This window comes from Balaenoptera musculus, chromosome 8, assembly GCF_009873245.2.
Source record: "Balaenoptera musculus isolate JJ_BM4_2016_0621 chromosome 8, mBalMus1.pri.v3, whole genome shotgun sequence".
In the NCBI taxonomy this organism is placed as follows: domain Eukaryota; kingdom Metazoa; phylum Chordata; class Mammalia; order Artiodactyla; family Balaenopteridae; genus Balaenoptera; species Balaenoptera musculus.
The window spans coordinates 108,201,346-108,219,569 of record NC_045792.1 but is presented as its reverse complement, the minus strand read 5'-3'; the positions used below and the strand labels follow the sequence as shown (position 1 = coordinate 108,219,569).

The 18,224-nt window shown below is 56.3% G+C and overlaps 1 protein-coding gene across 1 annotated transcript in view; it reads left to right on the top strand.

Annotated features, from left to right (window-relative positions):
* Positions 1–18,224, top strand: part of KCNQ1 (potassium voltage-gated channel subfamily Q member 1) — a 350,619-nt gene that overhangs the window by 269,651 nt on the left and 62,744 nt on the right. The window contains exons 12-15 of the mRNA XM_036861606.1: positions 2,105–2,180; positions 7,353–7,447; positions 8,275–8,321; positions 9,184–9,245. Of these exons, the coding sequence (XP_036717501.1) occupies positions 2,105–2,180; positions 7,353–7,447; positions 8,275–8,321; positions 9,184–9,245 (280 nt within the window). The remainder of the gene's footprint in view (positions 1–2,104; positions 2,181–7,352; positions 7,448–8,274; positions 8,322–9,183; positions 9,246–18,224) is intronic.

The following is an 18,224-nucleotide window of genomic DNA, read 5'->3' as shown; positions in this document are numbered from 1 at the left end:
ATAGTTGAGGGGAACTCCAATCGGGGGGAACTGCAAAGGATTTACACCCATCTCTAACCTCCCCCCGCCTGCCCTCTGGCCATAACTTTTTACGTTCCCCCCAAAGCAAAATTCACTCACCCCTCCAAGAGACCCCAAAGTCTCATGCGATTAGAGATGGCACCCTGTCCAAAGTCCAGCATCTTACGATAGGCCCTTTTTTTTTTCAGCCTCTGCCCAATGCCTGGTCCCCAAACCAGCACTATGCATTTCAGGATTTTGATATGATGTACCCCACTTTGGGGTCCTAATTTCTTTTAATCTATTGCAGCATGGCAAACAACACCTAAATTTAGTGGCTTCACACCACAGCTCTTTCCTTATTCATGAGTCTGTGGGTCAGCAATTTGGACTCGGCTCAGCTGGGAGGTCGTCCTGCTGGCTCTGCGTGGGGTGACTCTCGCAGCTGCAGTCCCCTTGGAGGCTTATCAGGGCCGGATGGTCGAAGATGGCCTCAATTCACATGCCTATTGCTTGGTGCTGGCTCTTGGCCAGAGCACCACGGTTCTCCACGTGGCCTCTCCAGCCAGCCAGCTCAGGTGGTTCAAGCGACCACATTCCAAGAGCACACAAGTTATACACGATGGGACTTCCCCAGCATTCTTTTCATCACAATAAGGGTCAAGGTCAGCCCAAATTCAAGCAGTGGGAAAAGCAACTCTATCTCTTGACGCAAGAGCTACAAGTCTTTAAGGCACTGAATCTACCACACCTTTAGATCTGTTTCCGTGGTCTGTTTTGTCCGTTGGTTTTCAGTCTGTTGAGTATTAAAAACAAAATAGAGGCTCCATGATCTTATCCCTGCAGATAATTCGGTTTTCTCTGGTGTGCAAAAGGTACGGGACAGAGCACCTTGCTCCAGGTGGGAATTGAGGTGATTTGAGGCTATGGCAGGGTTCGGGGGGGGTCTCATCTGAAAGCTTGGGGTGTTTGCCAGGACCCCATCTCCTTGGTGACTCTGAATCGCAATTCTCCTCTCCCCAGTGACGTGAGTCTGTGGAGGCCTCTGCTTAGATTTTTATCCTTCTAGCAGCTGCTTCTTGCTCCGTTTCTCAGAATCTCACCCCATGCTGTGCAGCTTAGTTCACAAATGCTTCAAGGGGAAATTGCGTGAAAGGGGGCTTCCTTCTCTGTGGCCCCCCATTCACCAGGATCTTGGCCCATCAAGTCCTGGATGTCTTTGCAGCCCTGGACTCCTGTTTATCTTGCCAGCTCAGGGAGCCCCCTGCCTCCCATTCGGCTCGTGTGCCCCACACAACAAACGCACAAACGCACACGTGGGCTCTCCCAGTTTGTTTCTCTTCTGGGATCTCAGCCCTTGGAGTCTTCCTTGCTCTCAAAGCCATCACACAGCTGTGGTGGTGTTCTCAGCAGAAGGTTTGGTCAGATGCAAGCTTCAGAGCCAGAAGCAAAATCCCCACTGGTTCCATGTGGATGTATTTCCTTCCGGTCTTTTTCCTATGCACATATATATATCAACGATTGTGTTTCCCTTTTTAATGATGTTTCTAGAAGGAACTTCAGAGGGGACACCACACGGTCTCCTTAACAGGGTGGCTCAGGTGGTCACTATCCCTGGCTAATTTGTCCGGCAGCCTTATATTTTCCAAGTGGGTACCGGTGGGTGGGCTATAGAACCTTCCAGCTGAAAGGGGCCTTAGGTGTCATCTGTTTGTACCCCCTCCCCACTCTACTAGTGAGCAGCCAGAAGGCCCAAGGGTAGAAAGAAGCTTCTGTGGCTCTACCGTGAGTGAAGGGCATAGCCATTGCCAACTCAGGACCCTGACTCCTACCCCACTTCCGAGCGACAGCAAGGCGAGGGTCCCTCTAGGGTCATCCCCCTAATTTAAAGCCTCTTGGCCTCAGCCTCTCCTCCTGCCACCAGGATGTGAGCTTGCAGATCCCCATCCGAGGGGGTTGAACATTCTCTTTGTTTCTGGAAAGGCCCGGCCCTTTGCCGGGGATGGGGGGCACACTTGGGAAGCCTCTGAGCCTCTGACAGTGGTGGGCGCGGGATGACCATCAAGGTCCCCACTCACGCCCTCCTCCCCGTTCTCCACCACAGGCTGCGGGAGCACCACCGGGCCACCATCAAGGTCATTCGGCGCATGCAGTATTTTGTGGCCAAGAAGAAATTCCAGGTGAGTCCTGCACTCAGCCCTCCTGCCCTGTCCACCCCGAAAGCCCCTCTCCCACCCACAGCGCAGGCTGCGGGGTCTCCATACCCTGCCATATCTGAGACCTGACCCTTCACCCATCAAACACCCTGCCATGACTTCAGGATCCGTCCCCAAGACAGCAGACTCTGGAGGGACACTTCCCTGATCGACCTGGACCCTGAGGCCCAGCGCAGAGCCCAGATGCACACAAAGCCCGGGGGCTCACTCGCCCCTCCCCCGCCCCACCAGACAGGAGTGGGAGTGACTCAAAGAGGGTGCGGAGCCCGCCCTGCGTCACCTGGGCAGGAAGTGCTCTGTCCCAGGCCGGCTCAGGGCTCTTGTCCCCCTCGCCCACCCTGTGCGAGTCGGAACAGAGGGGAGACCCAAGCCCTGCTCTGTGCCCCGGGGTGGCCCACCTTTGCAGGGAGAGGTAGGGTCTCTCGGGCTGGGCGGGGCTGGAGACTGTGGGCTTCCCCGTCGGCACTCCTTCCAGGGCTGGGTCTCCTGCAGCAGGCCCTGGGAGACTGCAGAGGAAGCCAGCTGGCGACAGGCTTGGTGCCCTCCTTCCTACGTGGGAACCGTCCTCCGTCTGAGGAGCGGGGCCCAGCTCAGCCCTGACTCTGAGAACATGGAGCCTTAGGAAGCAGGGACCCTTGGGGGAGGTCATTCTCTTTCCAGAAGGCTTGGCCTCCGGTGCCTTTCAAAAGTGAGTCCTTGGTGGAGCCAGGGCTGGGGGTCGCCCAGAGCCAGCCAGCGTCCACATCCCCTGGGCCTGCTTCGCCAAGCAGGGGAGGTTGGGGGTGACTTGTTCACACCCCCTGGGCGGTCACAACGAGGCTGGGACAAGAGCCAGACCCCTCCGGGCCGTGCCTCCCTCCCACCCCAGGCTGAAGGCTCGCCACTGGCGCCTTCCAGCCCCCTCAGCAGAGCCCTCACCCGCCCAGGCCACAGAGCCAGACTCGGTGCGGGGTTCTGGAAAGACCCCACCCCCCGGCAGCCCTGGGGAAGAACCCTTCCCCCGCTGGTAGTGGGAACAAGAGCCCAAGGTGCTGGCCCAGGACGGCGTCCACGGGTGCCCAGCCCTCACACAGGCTCTGCCACGACGCGACCGCCACTGATCCCGGCCCCAGGGACAGCCCTGGTGAGGCCCTGGCCCGGCCGCCCCGTTCCTCCGGCTACCCGGCAGCACCCGTGGCCCCCTTGGCTGGGTGGTTTGCGCACAGAGTCCCCGGTGGCATCCTGCTGCCTGCCCGTCTGTCTGCCTGCAGCCCTGGAGGGAGGCCGTTCCCCACCAAACTGGGCCAAGTTGTGCCAAGGCTCCCACCAGGGCCTGGGACTCCTCATCGTTGAAACAAAAGAGTCGCGGTGAATGCTAGTGTCGGCCGGCGCCAGGAGGTCTGCCCAGCAGCGTTCTGGGCGAGATCCGACGGCCCCGGACGGAGGGCGGCTGGGTTCTGTGGTTGTTCCTTCCCCGAGGGCCCGCTGCCCTGGCGGTGCCAGCAGAGGGGTGGCTTGGTGGAGCAGGGAGCTCAGGGGGCGCTGGGTGAGGGCGGGCTGGCCTCCTGGGGAGGGGGGAGGAGGAATGGCAGGAAGCCCCTCAGGGGTCAGGTCTGGGCAGGACTGCTCCCAAGAGCAGAGGAGGCCCCCGGAAGGGCCATGATGTGTCGCCCTCGCTGGAGGGGCGTTGGTGGTGACGTCTAAAACCACAGACGTCAACCTGGGGAGCAGAAGGGTCAGTGGGGACTCTTCCAGGATGGGGACGGTCCCCAGCCTGAGCAGCTGGGCCACCAGCGTTCCGGAGCAGGCCCCGTCAGGGCAGAGGCCATAACCTGCTGCCTGGGGCACTGTTGGGCCAGGCAGGGCCGTGCCAGGGTGGACACCAGGCTTCCTGGGGGCTGCTCCCAGGGTCTGGGGCACCCCGCAGGGCAGGCGGAACCTTGGGGCTCATGGCAGGCCCAGCTCTGGGGGTGACGTGAGCAGCTTCCAGCTCAGAACCACAGACCGCCCTGGGCAGATGGGCGCCCACAGCGGCTGGAGCAGCTCTGAACGCTGGTGCGCGCCCGTCACAGAAATGCAGGCAAGGAAACTGGCTGCTGACCTCCCTTCCAGGCCGAGGGTCTCCTTTTCTGCCTCAGGACACAGGCCAGGGTCCTGCGAATGGCCTGGAGGCTTCTGGAAGGAGGCTGGGCAGCCTCACCTCCCCTGCTCCCTGCCCCTCCCCTCTGCGCAGGACCCCTGGGGGGGCCTTAAATAAATTGGGCGGGGCCCTCGGAGTGGAGGCGCTCCTGGGAGCTTCCTGGTTTGCCCTCGGGTACAAAGGCTCTTGAGCAAGGCCAGAAGCTGGGGCAGCGGGAGGGATGGGAGCAGGAGCCCTCCAGCAAGGAGGGACCCACGGAAGCAGAAGCGGTGGGCGAGGCCCTGGCAGTGAGGAGCTCTGTGGGGCTCCAGGGGTGGCCCCCCACCCAGGCCCAGCTGTCAGGGATGCCGTCCCTTCCCCCGCAGCAGCCCGTCTGTCTGTCTGCTGCACGCCCACCCCCATCTGGCCTCAGGGGCTGCAGAAGTGGCGGGTGGCCCCCCTGCCCGCCTCGCCGGCCGATAAGTACCCAGCTGGCCGCCCCTGTGTCTGGCCGGAGGAGCCAGAGCCTCTTAGCCCTTCACGTTTGCCTTGAACTCGCATGTCCACCGGCGGTCAGTCTGGACAGCCCGGCATTATCTCGGCTCATCTCAGGCTCCTGCTGCTGCCAAGGAAATGAGCTCCGGAGAGAAAGCTGAGATGATGTCTCCAGCTGGGCCCCAGGCCACCGCTCGACAAGGGCCTCCAGGAGCTCTGACCAGACCCTGGTTGGGGGGGCGGGAGGTGCGCTTCTCAGCTCCGAGATGAGTCTCAGGGGGCCTGGGACCCCACCGCGCCACGGGTCCTGGGTGTCAGCCGGGCGTCGGTTACCCCGCTGTGGTCCACACCCTAGACAAGGTGAGGCCAGGGGTGGGAGCCCTGCTCACGAGCCCCACCCGCCTCACTTCTGCAGACATGCACACGCATGCCCAGGCACACACACACCTGTCACCTGTCCTCTTATGCCTTCCCACAGGGACATCCATATACCTCTGTGCACACAGAGGCTCTTAACACGTTCAGGTGCCCAAATTCACCTGCACGCAGTGGGCCGTGACCTCCCAGGGTGTCTGGGAGACCAGGGCAAGGACCCGCTCCATTCCAGGCCAGGCCTGCCCCACTTGGACCTCTGAAGCCAGCCTTCCCCTCTTCTGATCCCCCCCCAGACCGCACCGGCAGGCCTGGAGGTGCCCAGTGTCGCTCACAGGAGGCCAAGATCACAATGCAGTGGCGTGTGCGCTAAACAGCAGTGCAGACCCCGGGCTCAGCCGCAGACGCTATCACAGCCACCTCGGGCTCTCCTGGCAAGAGCCAGCTCAGGACCCGCTGGCCTTTCTCACCTACCGTCTTACTGCATCCCCACTCCCTCCCTGTCAGCCAGAGGGCTCCGCATCCCCATCTCACAGAAGGACAAACTGAGCCCTGGGGTAGTACCACTAGCCTGTAGCGAAGTGCCACTGTTACACTTGTCCTGAAGCTGAGTGTGTGGCAAGTCAGAGAGCCTGCCAGAGTCCCATCCCACTCCTGACCCTGAGACCCCACCACGGGCCTCGGCATGTAGGCCACAAAGGGACACAGGGTGGTCCCAGGGCCCAGAGTGGGGCTGGGTGTTACCTGTGAGGGCCCCGCCTGGCGGATCTTGCGGGAGCAGGAACCCCCTGGAATTCTTGGGCCCGGTCCCTGACAGGGAGCCGGATTCTGCGCTGCCTCGGGATCCCTGGGGTCCAGGACGATGTGCGGAGCTGCTAGAACTTAGTTAAGCCGCCAGCGTTGATGGCAGGGCCCCTGGACATGTCCGAAGGTGCCCAGAGATCGAGGCAGGACCCTGCCCTCAGGGGAACCCCATCTTTCTGGAAGGCAGAGATGGCCCTACCCTTAGCCTGGGGTAGCCCCAGTCTCTGGGGTGGCACTCCAAGGAGAAGGAGGCCTCAGGTGGGCAGGGAAGACAGGTGCCCTGGGGCTCCCAGGGTTGAGACCTGGCCCTGACCCTCAGTGGGCATCTGTGCCTTATTCCTTCTCACCCTCTGACCCGCCAGCCCCGCCCTGCCCTGCCAGCTGTCTGGCGTGTCTCTCAGGCCCCCTACACTCCCCAGCAAGAGGCAGTAACCTCCCAGCCCATCACTAGTGTGGGCCCTTCAGGGTTAATGATACCACCTGGGGCCCCCAACCCTGTCTCCCCGCGGCTCTCCCAAGAGAAGTGGCCTGTGTCCCCACGTGGCTCTGGCTCGCTTGTGTGGGCGAAGGGCCTCCTGGGCCATCAGACCCCCACTCGGCCAGCCCGATGCTACCTGGGCGAGACCCTCAGACCGTGAGCTCCCGGGATCGAGGCCATAAATGCGGCTGGAGGTTTTGCTGACATCGTGAGAAGCCCCCGTTCTCTCTGTTGTGGTTTCACCTGAGCCCCGGATGCATTTATGGGCTCAGGGCTGGCGCCAAGCCTGGAGCTCTGGGGTCACCTTCCCTGCCCCCATGGCCCCAGGCCTGCCATGGGACCATCCTCTCTTCCCAGGCAGCCTGGGAGCCCCAGCAGGAGGCCTGTCCCCCGGGGCCACCCCTGCTCAGCTCAGGGGACTGCCTGGGAAGGGGGTGGGGTGGGCCACCTCCCCGCCCCAAGAACAGTGGGTGCGCCGGCCAACAAGTGTGGGGAGGGTGAGCTTGGGGCCCAGGCAGGCGGTGGCTTCACAAAGCTGTGCCCTCCACCCAGTGACTGGCAGCCATGCTGGCCCCCCGCCCCCAGGCCCTCAGCTGGGCCAGCTCTTCCAAGGCAGCTTGAAAACAGGGACCGGTGGCCTGGAAAGGGAGAATGGGCAGGTCCCTGCAGGTGAGCCGGCAGGAAGCTGAGGCCCAGAGAGGCCGAGGTACTGGCCCAGGGTCACCCAGCTCCCCGGGGGGGATGAGCCCGGCCACCGCATGTGCGCTGATCCAGGCTGCCCCATGGTGCCACGTGGGCAGCTCCTTAAATCCGGGAAGACCACGGAAGGCAGGCGCGGTCACCGCGTTAACGCGGAGCCCGCAGCGTGACTCTCTCTCTCCCACCGCAGCAAGCGCGGAAGCCCTACGACGTGCGGGACGTCATCGAGCAGTACTCCCAGGGCCACCTCAACCTCATGGTGCGCGTCAAGGAGCTGCAGAGGAGGTGGGCGCACGGCGCCCGGGGCGCGGGGCACAGGGGAAGGGGGGGTCTGAGCGGGCGGGGGAGGGGGCAGGGGCTCGCTCCACACATGTCCACACCTCAGAGATGCTGGACGCTTCACAGCCCAGCACGCACCCTGTGAGCAGGGGCCAGGTCCAGCCCCAGGAGACACCACCTCCGGGAGAGACCCTACCAGTTGGGAGCTGAGCACCTCAACTCTTGGGAGCCGACGTCTTCTGGCTTCTGACTTGGGGCCCACAGAGCTCATCCTCGTGGAAGCAGCGTGGTCCTTGGGGGCCTGCGTGGGCTCAGACCAGCTGCATCTCCACGGTGGGCTGGCCTGGGAACCGAGCTCTGTGCGACGCAGGGTGTGGCTGGGAGATGTGCCTGTCCTGACCACAGCACAGGCCAGGGGCTCAGGTTGCCCCCGCCCCTGTTGCTGACCTACTACAGGGACGTGAAGCCCACCCAGCCCAGCGACCTGGCCTCGCCCCGGAAGGGCCCACTTGCAGGCCTGCCTCTCTGGGAACATTCAGGACACTGGGCTATCCTGGGACCCTGCTGTGCCCAGGGAGGGTGACAAAGAGGCAGCCCAACCACTGCCCTTCACCTCTGAGTGCCCCACCCCAGGCCCCCTTGGGAGCATGGGCCTCTGGAACCTGGGAGGCACCGGGCTGGTTTTTGGGTGGCGGTGAGGGGCGGCCCCCAGAGGGGGCGGGCAGCTTGTCCTGCTGGGCACATCAGCCCATCCACCCACCGACAGGCCAGATGTCCGTGCGGTGCCCCGGCCAAGTGTGAGCTGGTCTCCGTCTCCCTCCCTCCCCCCCCAGGCTGGACCAGTCCATCGGGAAGCCCTCCCTCTTCATCTCCGTCTCAGGTGGGTTTCTGCATTGAGACACCCTGGGCGTGGCAGCCCAGGCCACACCCTCCTACCATCCCTCCACCCACGCCTGCCTCTTCCACCATCAGAAAGTGCATGTCTCGCAAGGATATCTAGAGAGGGGGGCAGGTAGACCCACCCTAAGCAAACTGGCTTCGAACATGATTTACAAGGGGTTTTCAGTTAGTGCAAGAACCTGCATGCGTCCTTATAAATGGCAGGCTTTTCTAGGCCATTGATGATCTGAGTGTGGAAACGTGACCAGGACCCTGGGAAGGGGGGGGCCTGGGAGTGGAGTTGGGGGGTGAGCAGCTAGAGCGTTGGGGAGCAAGGGGGGTGCCACTCTCCAGCTCTGAGGCACGGCCTCATGTCCTCCGGAGGGCGGCTAGGGGTCACACCAGGGAGGGCAGGGCCAGGCCTGTTCCTCGGGGTTGCCCTAGCCCAAGTTCAAGTGGGAGGCACAGCTCACTCAGGGACGGGACGGCAGGGGCCGCAGGGGCGACAGGCCTCCCCGGCCAGAGCAAGGGCCCCCTTGGGGCGGAATGTCGCCTTTGTACAGCGGGCACCATCTCAGGCAGCCCCCGGGCAGGGTGGATGCCTGTCCTGTGAGGCTCTCGGAGGTCACGGAACCGGAAAGGGTGGAGTGGGGACAAGCCCGCCAGCGCCCGGCCCACCCACTGCCGCCCCTGAAGTTCTCACCACAGAAGAGCTTCTAAGAGACATTCTCATAGGTTCAGGCCTTTGACCCTCACTCCCTCACCCCCATCGCCCTTCTCCCCGAGCCCAGTCGGGGTCACCTGCCCACCGCTCCCCGTCTGCCAGCCCAGGCGTCCCTGACTTGGGTGCTTTAACCCCACAGAGAAGACGAAGGACCGAGGCAGCAACACGATCGGTGCCCGCCTGAACCGCGTGGAGGACAAGGTAGGCGCCTGAGCCCACGCCAGCTCTCGCGGGCCACGCGGCATCGCTGCTGGCGGGCGGCGGGCAGCGTCCTTGGGGCCCGGACACACAGCGGCGTTTCACTCTCCTGCTCTGTCCTGAGCGTGCAGGGCTTGGATGGTGCCCTAGGTGTCTGGGGTCTCCCTCCCTCCCTCCTTCTTTCCTTCCCTCCTTCCTTCCTTCCTTCCATCTGTGCTCGGTGTGGCCTCCCTGACGTGGGGCTCCAGCTCCTCCCCCATGTGCACCGGGCGTCAGTCCCCACGGGAGGAGGGCGCTGAAGGCCAGGCTGGTCTTAGACCTCTGACAAGTGGCATCATTATTGGCAAGTGGCAGCGAGTGCCCGCAGTCCCCTCCCTGGCATAGCTGAGGCCCGCCCAGTGCACGCTGAGGTGGGCAGGGCTGTCCCAGCTGCCTGCGGCTCCCTCAGCCCCCAGCCCGCTTGCACGCAAGGACTCAGAGGTGCCGACAGGGACACGAGGGTGCATCAAGTGGGGAGGAGGGGATGTGGGCTCCCGGACCCTCCTCTGCAGGGTCCTGACAGCAAGGGAGGTGGGGAGTGTCGGCCGAGGCCCTGCTGGGTGTCCGGGTGGGACGTGGACGCCGTGCTCCCTCCGCTCCGGGGCACCAGCGGCCTCAGTGGCCGGGACGCCCCAGTCCCCGCCGGGCTCTGTGCCCGCGGCCCCGCCTCTCAGCTCCGGAACCCCTTCCCAGGGCATCCTGGGAGCCTCGCAGGGTCTGTGGAATGGGAGGGGGCGGCCTGCCGCCCTTTGAAGTCTCCGTGGTTTGGAGCAGGCTGTTATCTTGCCCAACAGCTCGTTCATCTACATGGACTTTATCTGAAAGCAGCCGGGGGGCTAAAAATAGAGGAATTTCGGTTGAGCAGGGAGTGCGTCCGACTCTCGGTTTCCTGGGCAACGCCTGGCTCTGGCCCGTGTCCATCTCTGCTGCAGCTGGGCAGGCGGGCAGGGGCACAGCTCCGGGTTCCTGCCCCACCCACCCTGGCCTGGGCCTGCAGGACGACCCTCTGCCCACCGGCAGTCTTCCCCGGCCTGGGTGGTTATGGGGCCACGATCCTGTACGTGGGGGAGGGCCGCTGTGCAGGTGCCCACGGGGGCCCTCACTTCGGGCCTGGCCCTCTGGGGCTGTGTGATGCCAACACCCTGGCCCCGCCGGAGGGCTGGCCCGTCTCGGTCAGCACAGGCCTCAGCGGGCCTGGTGGCTCTCCTTTGCCCAGGCAGATGGTCCAGTGGCAGATGCCCTGTCTGGCAGGATGGGAACTGCAACTGGGAACGGTCAGCTCCCCAGGCTGAGCGGCTTCAGAGGCTCTGGGGCCTGGACTTCGCCTCTCTGGTGACCCGTCCTTGGCTTTCACTCTTCCTCTCGTGTGGGACCAGGGACTCGGGGCTGCCACATTCCGGGAGAAGCAGCAGGTGGCCACGCCCAGTACAGCAGACCAGGCACCCTGCGTGGTTGGGGGGTGGGGTGGCAGGGCGGGGCTTCCAGGCATCAACGGATGCAGAGGTAGAGCCGGGGAAAGAACCCAGGCACCCCCCCTCCCCTCCTTGCCCAGCTCTGGAACAGCTCTGGCCAAGGCAGCCTTCACTGACTGGCCCCCGCCGCTGGCAGGGGTCGTGGTGGCCCAGCAGCCCTGGGAGCGGCCCCACTGCCCTGTCGTCCAGATGTGCTCACCCCTCCTCAAGTCCCTGCCCTGGTCTGGTTCTGTCCTCTGTCCCACTGTCCTGGGCCTCTCTTACAGCTCTGCCCACTGTTCCTCGGGACAGGCCACCCCTTGAAACCTAAACCAGAGCCTGGTGTCCTCTGGGGGTGACGATGGGTAGGAGACAGGGTCCCCTGGAGCCATCTGGCAGCCGGTGGGGGTCTGAGAACCAGGGCTCAGCCCTTGTCCAGCCAGGGTCGGTGTGGTGGGCTGAGGTGCGGCCCATGTTGGCCTTGGGGGTACAGAATTATGGGACCACATTTCTTCAGATCTGAACAACAAAGGGAAGGGTTTTCTGGAGTCCCTGATCCCTGGGGGCAAGGTTGGGAGCAAGGCCCCTGGTGGCCTCCACCGTCAGTCTCTGCGCCCGGGACAGGGGCCGTTTCTGGGCAGCAAGGATTCCGGATGTTCCGCACACACTCAGGGAGATGGGCTCTGTGTCGCCTTCGTCCCCCTCCTGCCTCCCAGGAGCTGGTTCCGCCCGAGAGGCACAGTCACGCCCCCAGGTCTCAAGGCAGGGAGCAGGCCGTGCTCCACGCTGAATCTCTGCCCCTTGGACACGTGCTGGACCCGGGCAGAGGCTGCCGTGGGCCGGCGTCCAGCTCAGCCTGCCCAGCCCCTCCCCCGCTAGCCAATGCCCCCCTCGGGGACAGACCCTGGGAAAGGGCCCCGCCGGGCCCAGAGGGCACAGTGGCGTGTCCCAGGCCCCACGTTATCACCGCAGCCATCGGGACCATAAACAACCCCCCTCGCAATCCTGCTGACTGAGGGAAGTTGGGGGCAGGAAATCCAGCAGCCGTCCAGCCCTGGGAAGCCCAGCAGGCCTGCAGTGGTGGCAGTGCCAGCCGGCCCGCCAGCCCCAGCCGGAGCCCCGGACCTCCCCCAACCCCACCGGGCTGGCCTCAGGCCGGAAGGGAGCCTGGCCCCCAACTGCTTCCTCATCTCAGCTCAGGCCCTCGGCGGTGACGGCGGTCCCGTCCCGGCCGGCTCACGCAGCCACAGGACGAGGGGCTTGGAGAGGAGGGGGAGGGGACTTCGGGGTGCACAGCGGCTGCCCCATCCCCATCTTGGGGGCAGGTCACTCTGAGTGTCAGTGGCCGGGCTGTCCACTTGCAGGGAGTCACCGGGGGTGGGGGAAGCCAGCTGAGCCTTTTCAGGGGGGGCCTCCGTTTCCCGGCAAGGAGTCCCCTTCCCATGTCCAGTCCAGGGGCCACGTGGGCTGGAGGGCCCCCCACACTTCCTTCTCTCCGGGGTCCTGCAGCCTCATTGCAGCTCGCGCTCCTGCTCAGAGCCCCCCACCCGCCCTCAGGATGCCCCCTGGCCTGCACAGCCAGCCTCGCTCCAGGGGCATGGGAAGCAGACACGGCGTTCCCCTGCCACAGCCTGCACCCCACCGGCCTGGGGAGCCCGCTGGCCCCCTTAGTTGTGCGAGGAGAGGGCTTGAACTGCTTTGTCACGTTGCGTCCTCTACTCTGGCAAGGACTCGTTTGCCCAAATAAAGTCTCTTTTACCAGTGGGGAAACTGAGGCCCGGAGAGGTTGAGCTGTTGCCTAGTTAGCTGGTTAGGTAAAGAGCTGGTCCCGGTGGAAGCCGCAGACAGAAGGGGAGATAAGGTGGAGAGAGACAGAAGAAAGCAGAAGAGTATTTCACAAACAGAAGGGGTCTGGTTGAGAAGAGGCCGGGTAGGAACACTGAGGGCCAAGGTGAGGGCAAGCAGCAAGGTCCACGGGAGGCAGTGGTCGGATTCCGACACGCCAGGCCCTGGGACGGGTCCTGAGAACGCAGCCCCCAGCCCCCCGGCCCCTCCCTGTCAGGGCTGCTCCAGGGCAGGGACCCTGTGGCTCTCTGGGGACCCGATGGAGAAGTCTGCTCCCACCTTCCTCCCCCAGTGTGTATTCTTAGCTCCGTCCCCAGGACCTGCTGCAGTGTTTACATTGAGCCCTGTTTATTTTGCAAGCTCAGCTCACACTGCTTTTGCTGATATGAGGAACACAGTGGGCTGGGAGAATTTCTTTCTTCTCTGTTTTTGCCGGAAATGTTCATGGCTCAGAGCCGGACACAGGGAGTCCTGGGTTTCCAGGCCCCAGTTCAGAGACTGTGGGTGGGAAGGGCCCCCCCCAGCCCCCGACATTCCTTCCACCGCCCCCCCGGCCTAGAACCCCGGCCAGGCACACCTTTCTCCCGGACAGGAATGCCCCCCAGCCCGGGCTCCCCACCACCTCACCTCCCCAGCCCCTGCCCTTGACAGGTAGGCCCAGTCACCCAGGACCTGGCGTCTGCCCCAGACCCCCCTGCTCCTGCTCTGTCCCCCTCCCAGGCTTCTCCGTCCACCAGGCCTGAGAGCAGGACCCGGAACCCTGGTCATCCCAGCCACTCCCCCTGCTCCGACCACCACCCCGAGAGCCCCTCAACGCTGCTCACCCTTGCACGCCAGCTGCACGTCCTCCCCGCTGAGTTCAGGCCTTTAGCATCTTGGGCTTAGATTATTTTTCCAGACATCTATGTGGCCTCTGGCCTCTCCCCCCCACACACCAGTCCTTCACATTGTATAAGCTTTCTGAAACACTGCTGAAGCCCTCCTGCTAATATCTCCTTCAGAGTTTTTCTGTCCACACTTGTGGGTGAGATATGTACTTACAGTGTCCTCATTGGGTTATGGTACCCAATGTATGTGAGCCTCACAGAACGAGTTGAGAAGTGTTCCCTCTTCTTCCATATTCTAGAATATTTTGTATAGGATGAGGATTGTCTTCCCCTGAGTGTTTGGGGAAACTTGGAGGTAAAGCCACCTAGGCCTGGTGTGTTCCTTGTGGGCAGGTTTTTAATCGAGTCAATGACTCGGATGGTTATGGGACAGTTGGGGTTTTCTATCTCTTCTTGTGTCAGTTTTGATAAGTTGCATATTTTAAGAATTTGTACATTCCATCCTAGTTTTCACATTTATTGGCATTTATTTTCATTTTAGCATCTGTATCATCAGTGGTTAGACCCCTTTTTTATTGCCAATATTGTTTGTTTGTGACTTCACTTTTTTCCATTGGTCAAGCCTGCCAGCTAGTTGATGATTTTATTCATGTTTTCAACAAACTTTTGACCTAGTTGATCCTCTCTTTTGTCGATTTTGTTTTGTTTCATTCACTTCTCTTTATTTTCTTCCTTCTATTTACTTGGGCTTAATGTATTATTCTTTCTTTAACTTCTTAGGTTGGATAATTATGAATTCTAAAACTTTCTAGATTTCTAAACTGTGCATTTAAGACTATACTTTTATTTTTCTCTAAATACCACTCAAACTTCATCCCCCAGGTTTTGATATATAGCATTTAATTTTAATGTTCATTCACGCAAAGATTTTTCTAGTCTCCATTATGACCTCTTGTTTATCCCAGGAGCTATTTTTGAATATGATTTTTGTCATTGTTATAATTGTTATTCCTCTATTGTCAAAGAAAGTGATCTGTAGGGTATCAATCTTTTTTTTTTTTAATAAGTTTGTTTATTTATTTATTTTTGGCTGCGTTGGGTCTTCGTTGCTGCACGCAGGCTTTCTCTAGTTGCAGCGAGCAAGGGCTGCTCTTTGTTGCAGTGCACGGGCTTCTCATTGCGGTGGCTTCTCTTGTTGCAGAGCACGGGCTGTAGACGCGCGGGCTTCAGTAGTTGTGGCACATGGGGTTCAGTAGTTGTGGCTCGCAGGCTCTAGAGCGCAGGCTCAGTAGCTGTGGCGCACAGGCTTCGTTGCTCCGAGGCATGTGAGATCTTCCCGGACCAGGGAGGATTCTTAACCACTGTGCCACCAGGGAAGTCCTGTAGGGTATCAGTCTCTTGGAACATTTTGAAATATGTTTTACAGGTACAACATGTCATCAACTTTTGTAAATGTACCTTCCATGTTTGAATACCATGTGTATTCTGAAGTTGCTGGGTGCAGTGTTATACTTGTGTTCATTAGAACGAGCTTGTTAATTGTTTTGTTGAGATCTATATCCTCACTGGAATGTTTTTATCTTACTTGATCTATCATTACTGAGAAATGTGTTGAAGTGCCAACTATTGTGGGGAATTTTTCTAGTTTTCTTTATATTTCTGTCAATTTTCGCTTAATGTAATTTTAGATCTTATGATCAGATACATATAATATCCAAATTTGTATATATTCACTGCTGGATTCAATGTTTTCTAATTCCATAACACCCGCTTTCTCTCAAGTAGTGTTCTTTTTTCCCTTAAAGTCTATTATCATCGTTATACAAACCTAATTTTGTTTGTAATCTTTTTTTTTTAAGCTTTCTTTTGAGGTATAATTTACATGCCATAAAATTCACCCAATGTAAATGTAGACAACACATTTTAGTAAATTTCTACTTTGATTTGCAAACATCATCAAAACTAAGTTTTAGAACATTTTTCAACACCCCCAAATTCCCTCAATTCCATTTGCAATCATTCCCAGCTCCCACCGCCAGCCACACTCAATCACTGACCTGCTTTCTGTGTCTGTATCCTTAAATTTCTATAAGGCTAGAAATTTGCCTTTTCTGGATGCTTCATATAAATGGAATCAGACAACTTGTGGTGTTTTGTGTTTCGTTTTTCTCACATAATGTAGCATTCTTGCGGGTCATCTGTGCTGCATCATGTACTTCTTTTCTTTTTAACACTGAATAGTATTCTGTCGTATGGATCAACCATATTTTGTTTATCCATTTGCCAGTTGATAGACGTTTGGATTGTTTCCAGTTTGGGGCTATTATGTCAATGCTGCTGTGAACTTTTATCTACAAGTCTGTGTATGGACATATGTTTTCATTTCTCTTGGTCAGGTTCCTAAGAGGGGAATTGATGGGTCATATGGTAAGTTTCTGTTTAACTTTCTAAAAAACTTCTAAACTGTTTTCCAAAGGGTCTGTACCATTTTGATTTCCCACCAGTAATGTACAAAGGTTCCACTCTCTCTATATCCTTGCAAATACATGGTATGGTTGGCCTTTTTTCTTTTCGCCATTCTAGTTGTGGGTTTGATTTGCATTTCCTTAATCACTAATGATGTTGAGCAACTTTTCATGTGCTTATTAGCCATTCATAGTCTTCTTTGGGGAAATGTTTATTCAACTCTCTTGCCTATTTTCTAATTAAGTAGTTCTGTTATTGAGTTGTAAGAGTTGTTTATATGTTCTGGATACAAGTCCTTTATCAGATATATGACTTGCAATTATTTTCTCCCATTCTGCGGCTGTCTTTTCATGTTCTTAATCATGTCTTTTAAAACACAAAAGTTTTAAATTGTAAAAAGTCCAACTTATCTTTTCTTGTGTGACTCATGCTTTTGATGTTATATCTAAGACCTGTTTGCCTAATCCAGGGACATGAACATTTTCTTCTATTTTTTTCTCATAGAAGCTTTTAGACTCAACTCTTATATTTAGGTCGATGATTTATTTTGAGTTAATTTTGGGGTGTGGTGTGAGGAAAAGTTTGGGGGTTTTTTTGTTCTGTTTTGGTTTTTGGGTTTTGTTCTTTTTGCTTATGGATATCCAATTGCCTCGGCACCATTCGTTGAAAACGTTACTTTTCCCCCATTGAATTTTCATGGTACCTTTGTCGAAAATCAATTGAACATAAGTGTATAGGTTTATTTCTGGATTCTCAATTCTGTTCTATTGGTCTATATCCCTATCCTTAAACCCACGTTACACTGTCTTGATTATTGTAGCTTTGTAGTTAGTTTTGAAATCAGGTAGTGTAAGTCCTCCAATTTTCTTCTTTCTCAAATTGTTTTGCACATTCTAAGTGCTATGAATTTTTATATGAATTTTAGAATCAGCTTGCCAGCTTCTACCAAAAAAAAAGAGAGGAAGCCTGCTGGGATTTTGATAGGGATTGTGTTGAATCTATAGATCCATTTGGGAGAACTTAACATCTTAACAATATTGAGTCTTCTAATTCATGAACATGGTATATCCTTCTGTTTATTTGATCTATTTTAATTTCTTCCTGTGATATTTTATAGTTTTCAGTGTACAAATCTTACGTATCCTTTGTTAACGTTCCTCCTAAATATTTTATTATTTTTGATGCTACTGTTAATGGAATTGTTTTCTTAATTTCATTTTTGAATTATTTGTTACTAGTGTACAGAAATACAATTAAATTTTGATATTAAGCTTATAAACTGTGACTTCATTGTTATTAATTTTAGTAAGTATTGTTATTGTTGTTGATTCCTTAGGATTTTCTACATACAGGATCGTGTCATGTGTGAATAAAGACAGTTTTAGGTCTTCCTTCCAATCTGGATGCCTTTAATTTCTTTTTTTTTTTTTTTTTTTTTTGCCTAATTACACTGGCGTGACTGTCCAGTAAGATGTTGACTAAAAGTGGCTAGAGAAGGTCTTACAGGGAAAAGTATTCAGTCATTCACCATTAAATATGATGTAGATTTTCATTAGATGCTCTTTATTGGGTTGAGGATGTTTCCTTCTATTCTTGGTGTGTGTTCAGAGCTCTTATCATGAAAGGATGTTAGATTTTCTCAGTTGCCCATTCTGCATCTTTTGAGATGGTCACATGCCTTTTAGCCCTTATTCTATTAATATGATGTGATACATTAATTGATTTGGGGGTGTTAAGCCAATCTTGTATTTCCCACCTGATCATGATATATGATCTCTTTTATCTGTTGTTGGATTTTGTTTGCTGAGATTTTGTTAGGAATGTTTGTATCTCTATTCATAAAAGATATTGTTCTCTAGTTTTATTGTGACTTTTTTTTCTGATTTTGGTGTCGGGTTTTTTAATCTTGTCTCTTTAATCCTGTATACACATTTTAGGTGCCTGTTGTAAACACTGTGTGGCTAGGTTTTTAAAAATCATTTAATACATTTATACTTAATGTAATTTCCAATATCTTTTGATTGATTTTCTAGCAATGTATTTTGTGCTTTTCATTTGTACTAAATTTTTTAATGTTTACTTCGGTCCTCTTTCTTGTCTCTTGTTGGATTGATGATTATTTCTCATTCCATTTTTTCTTCTACTGGTTTTGAAGTTATATGGCCATTCTTGTAGAGGTTAACCTAGGACATTGTAAATGGTTATATAATAGAGCCATTTGCTATATTTACCCACATCTGGAATAAAATAAGGACCTTAGGACATTTTAGTTTCAATCTCTCCTGCTGACTTATATGTCTTGTTGTATACTTTAGTTCAAGCATAATTAGTAGTGTTTTATACAATCAATATGT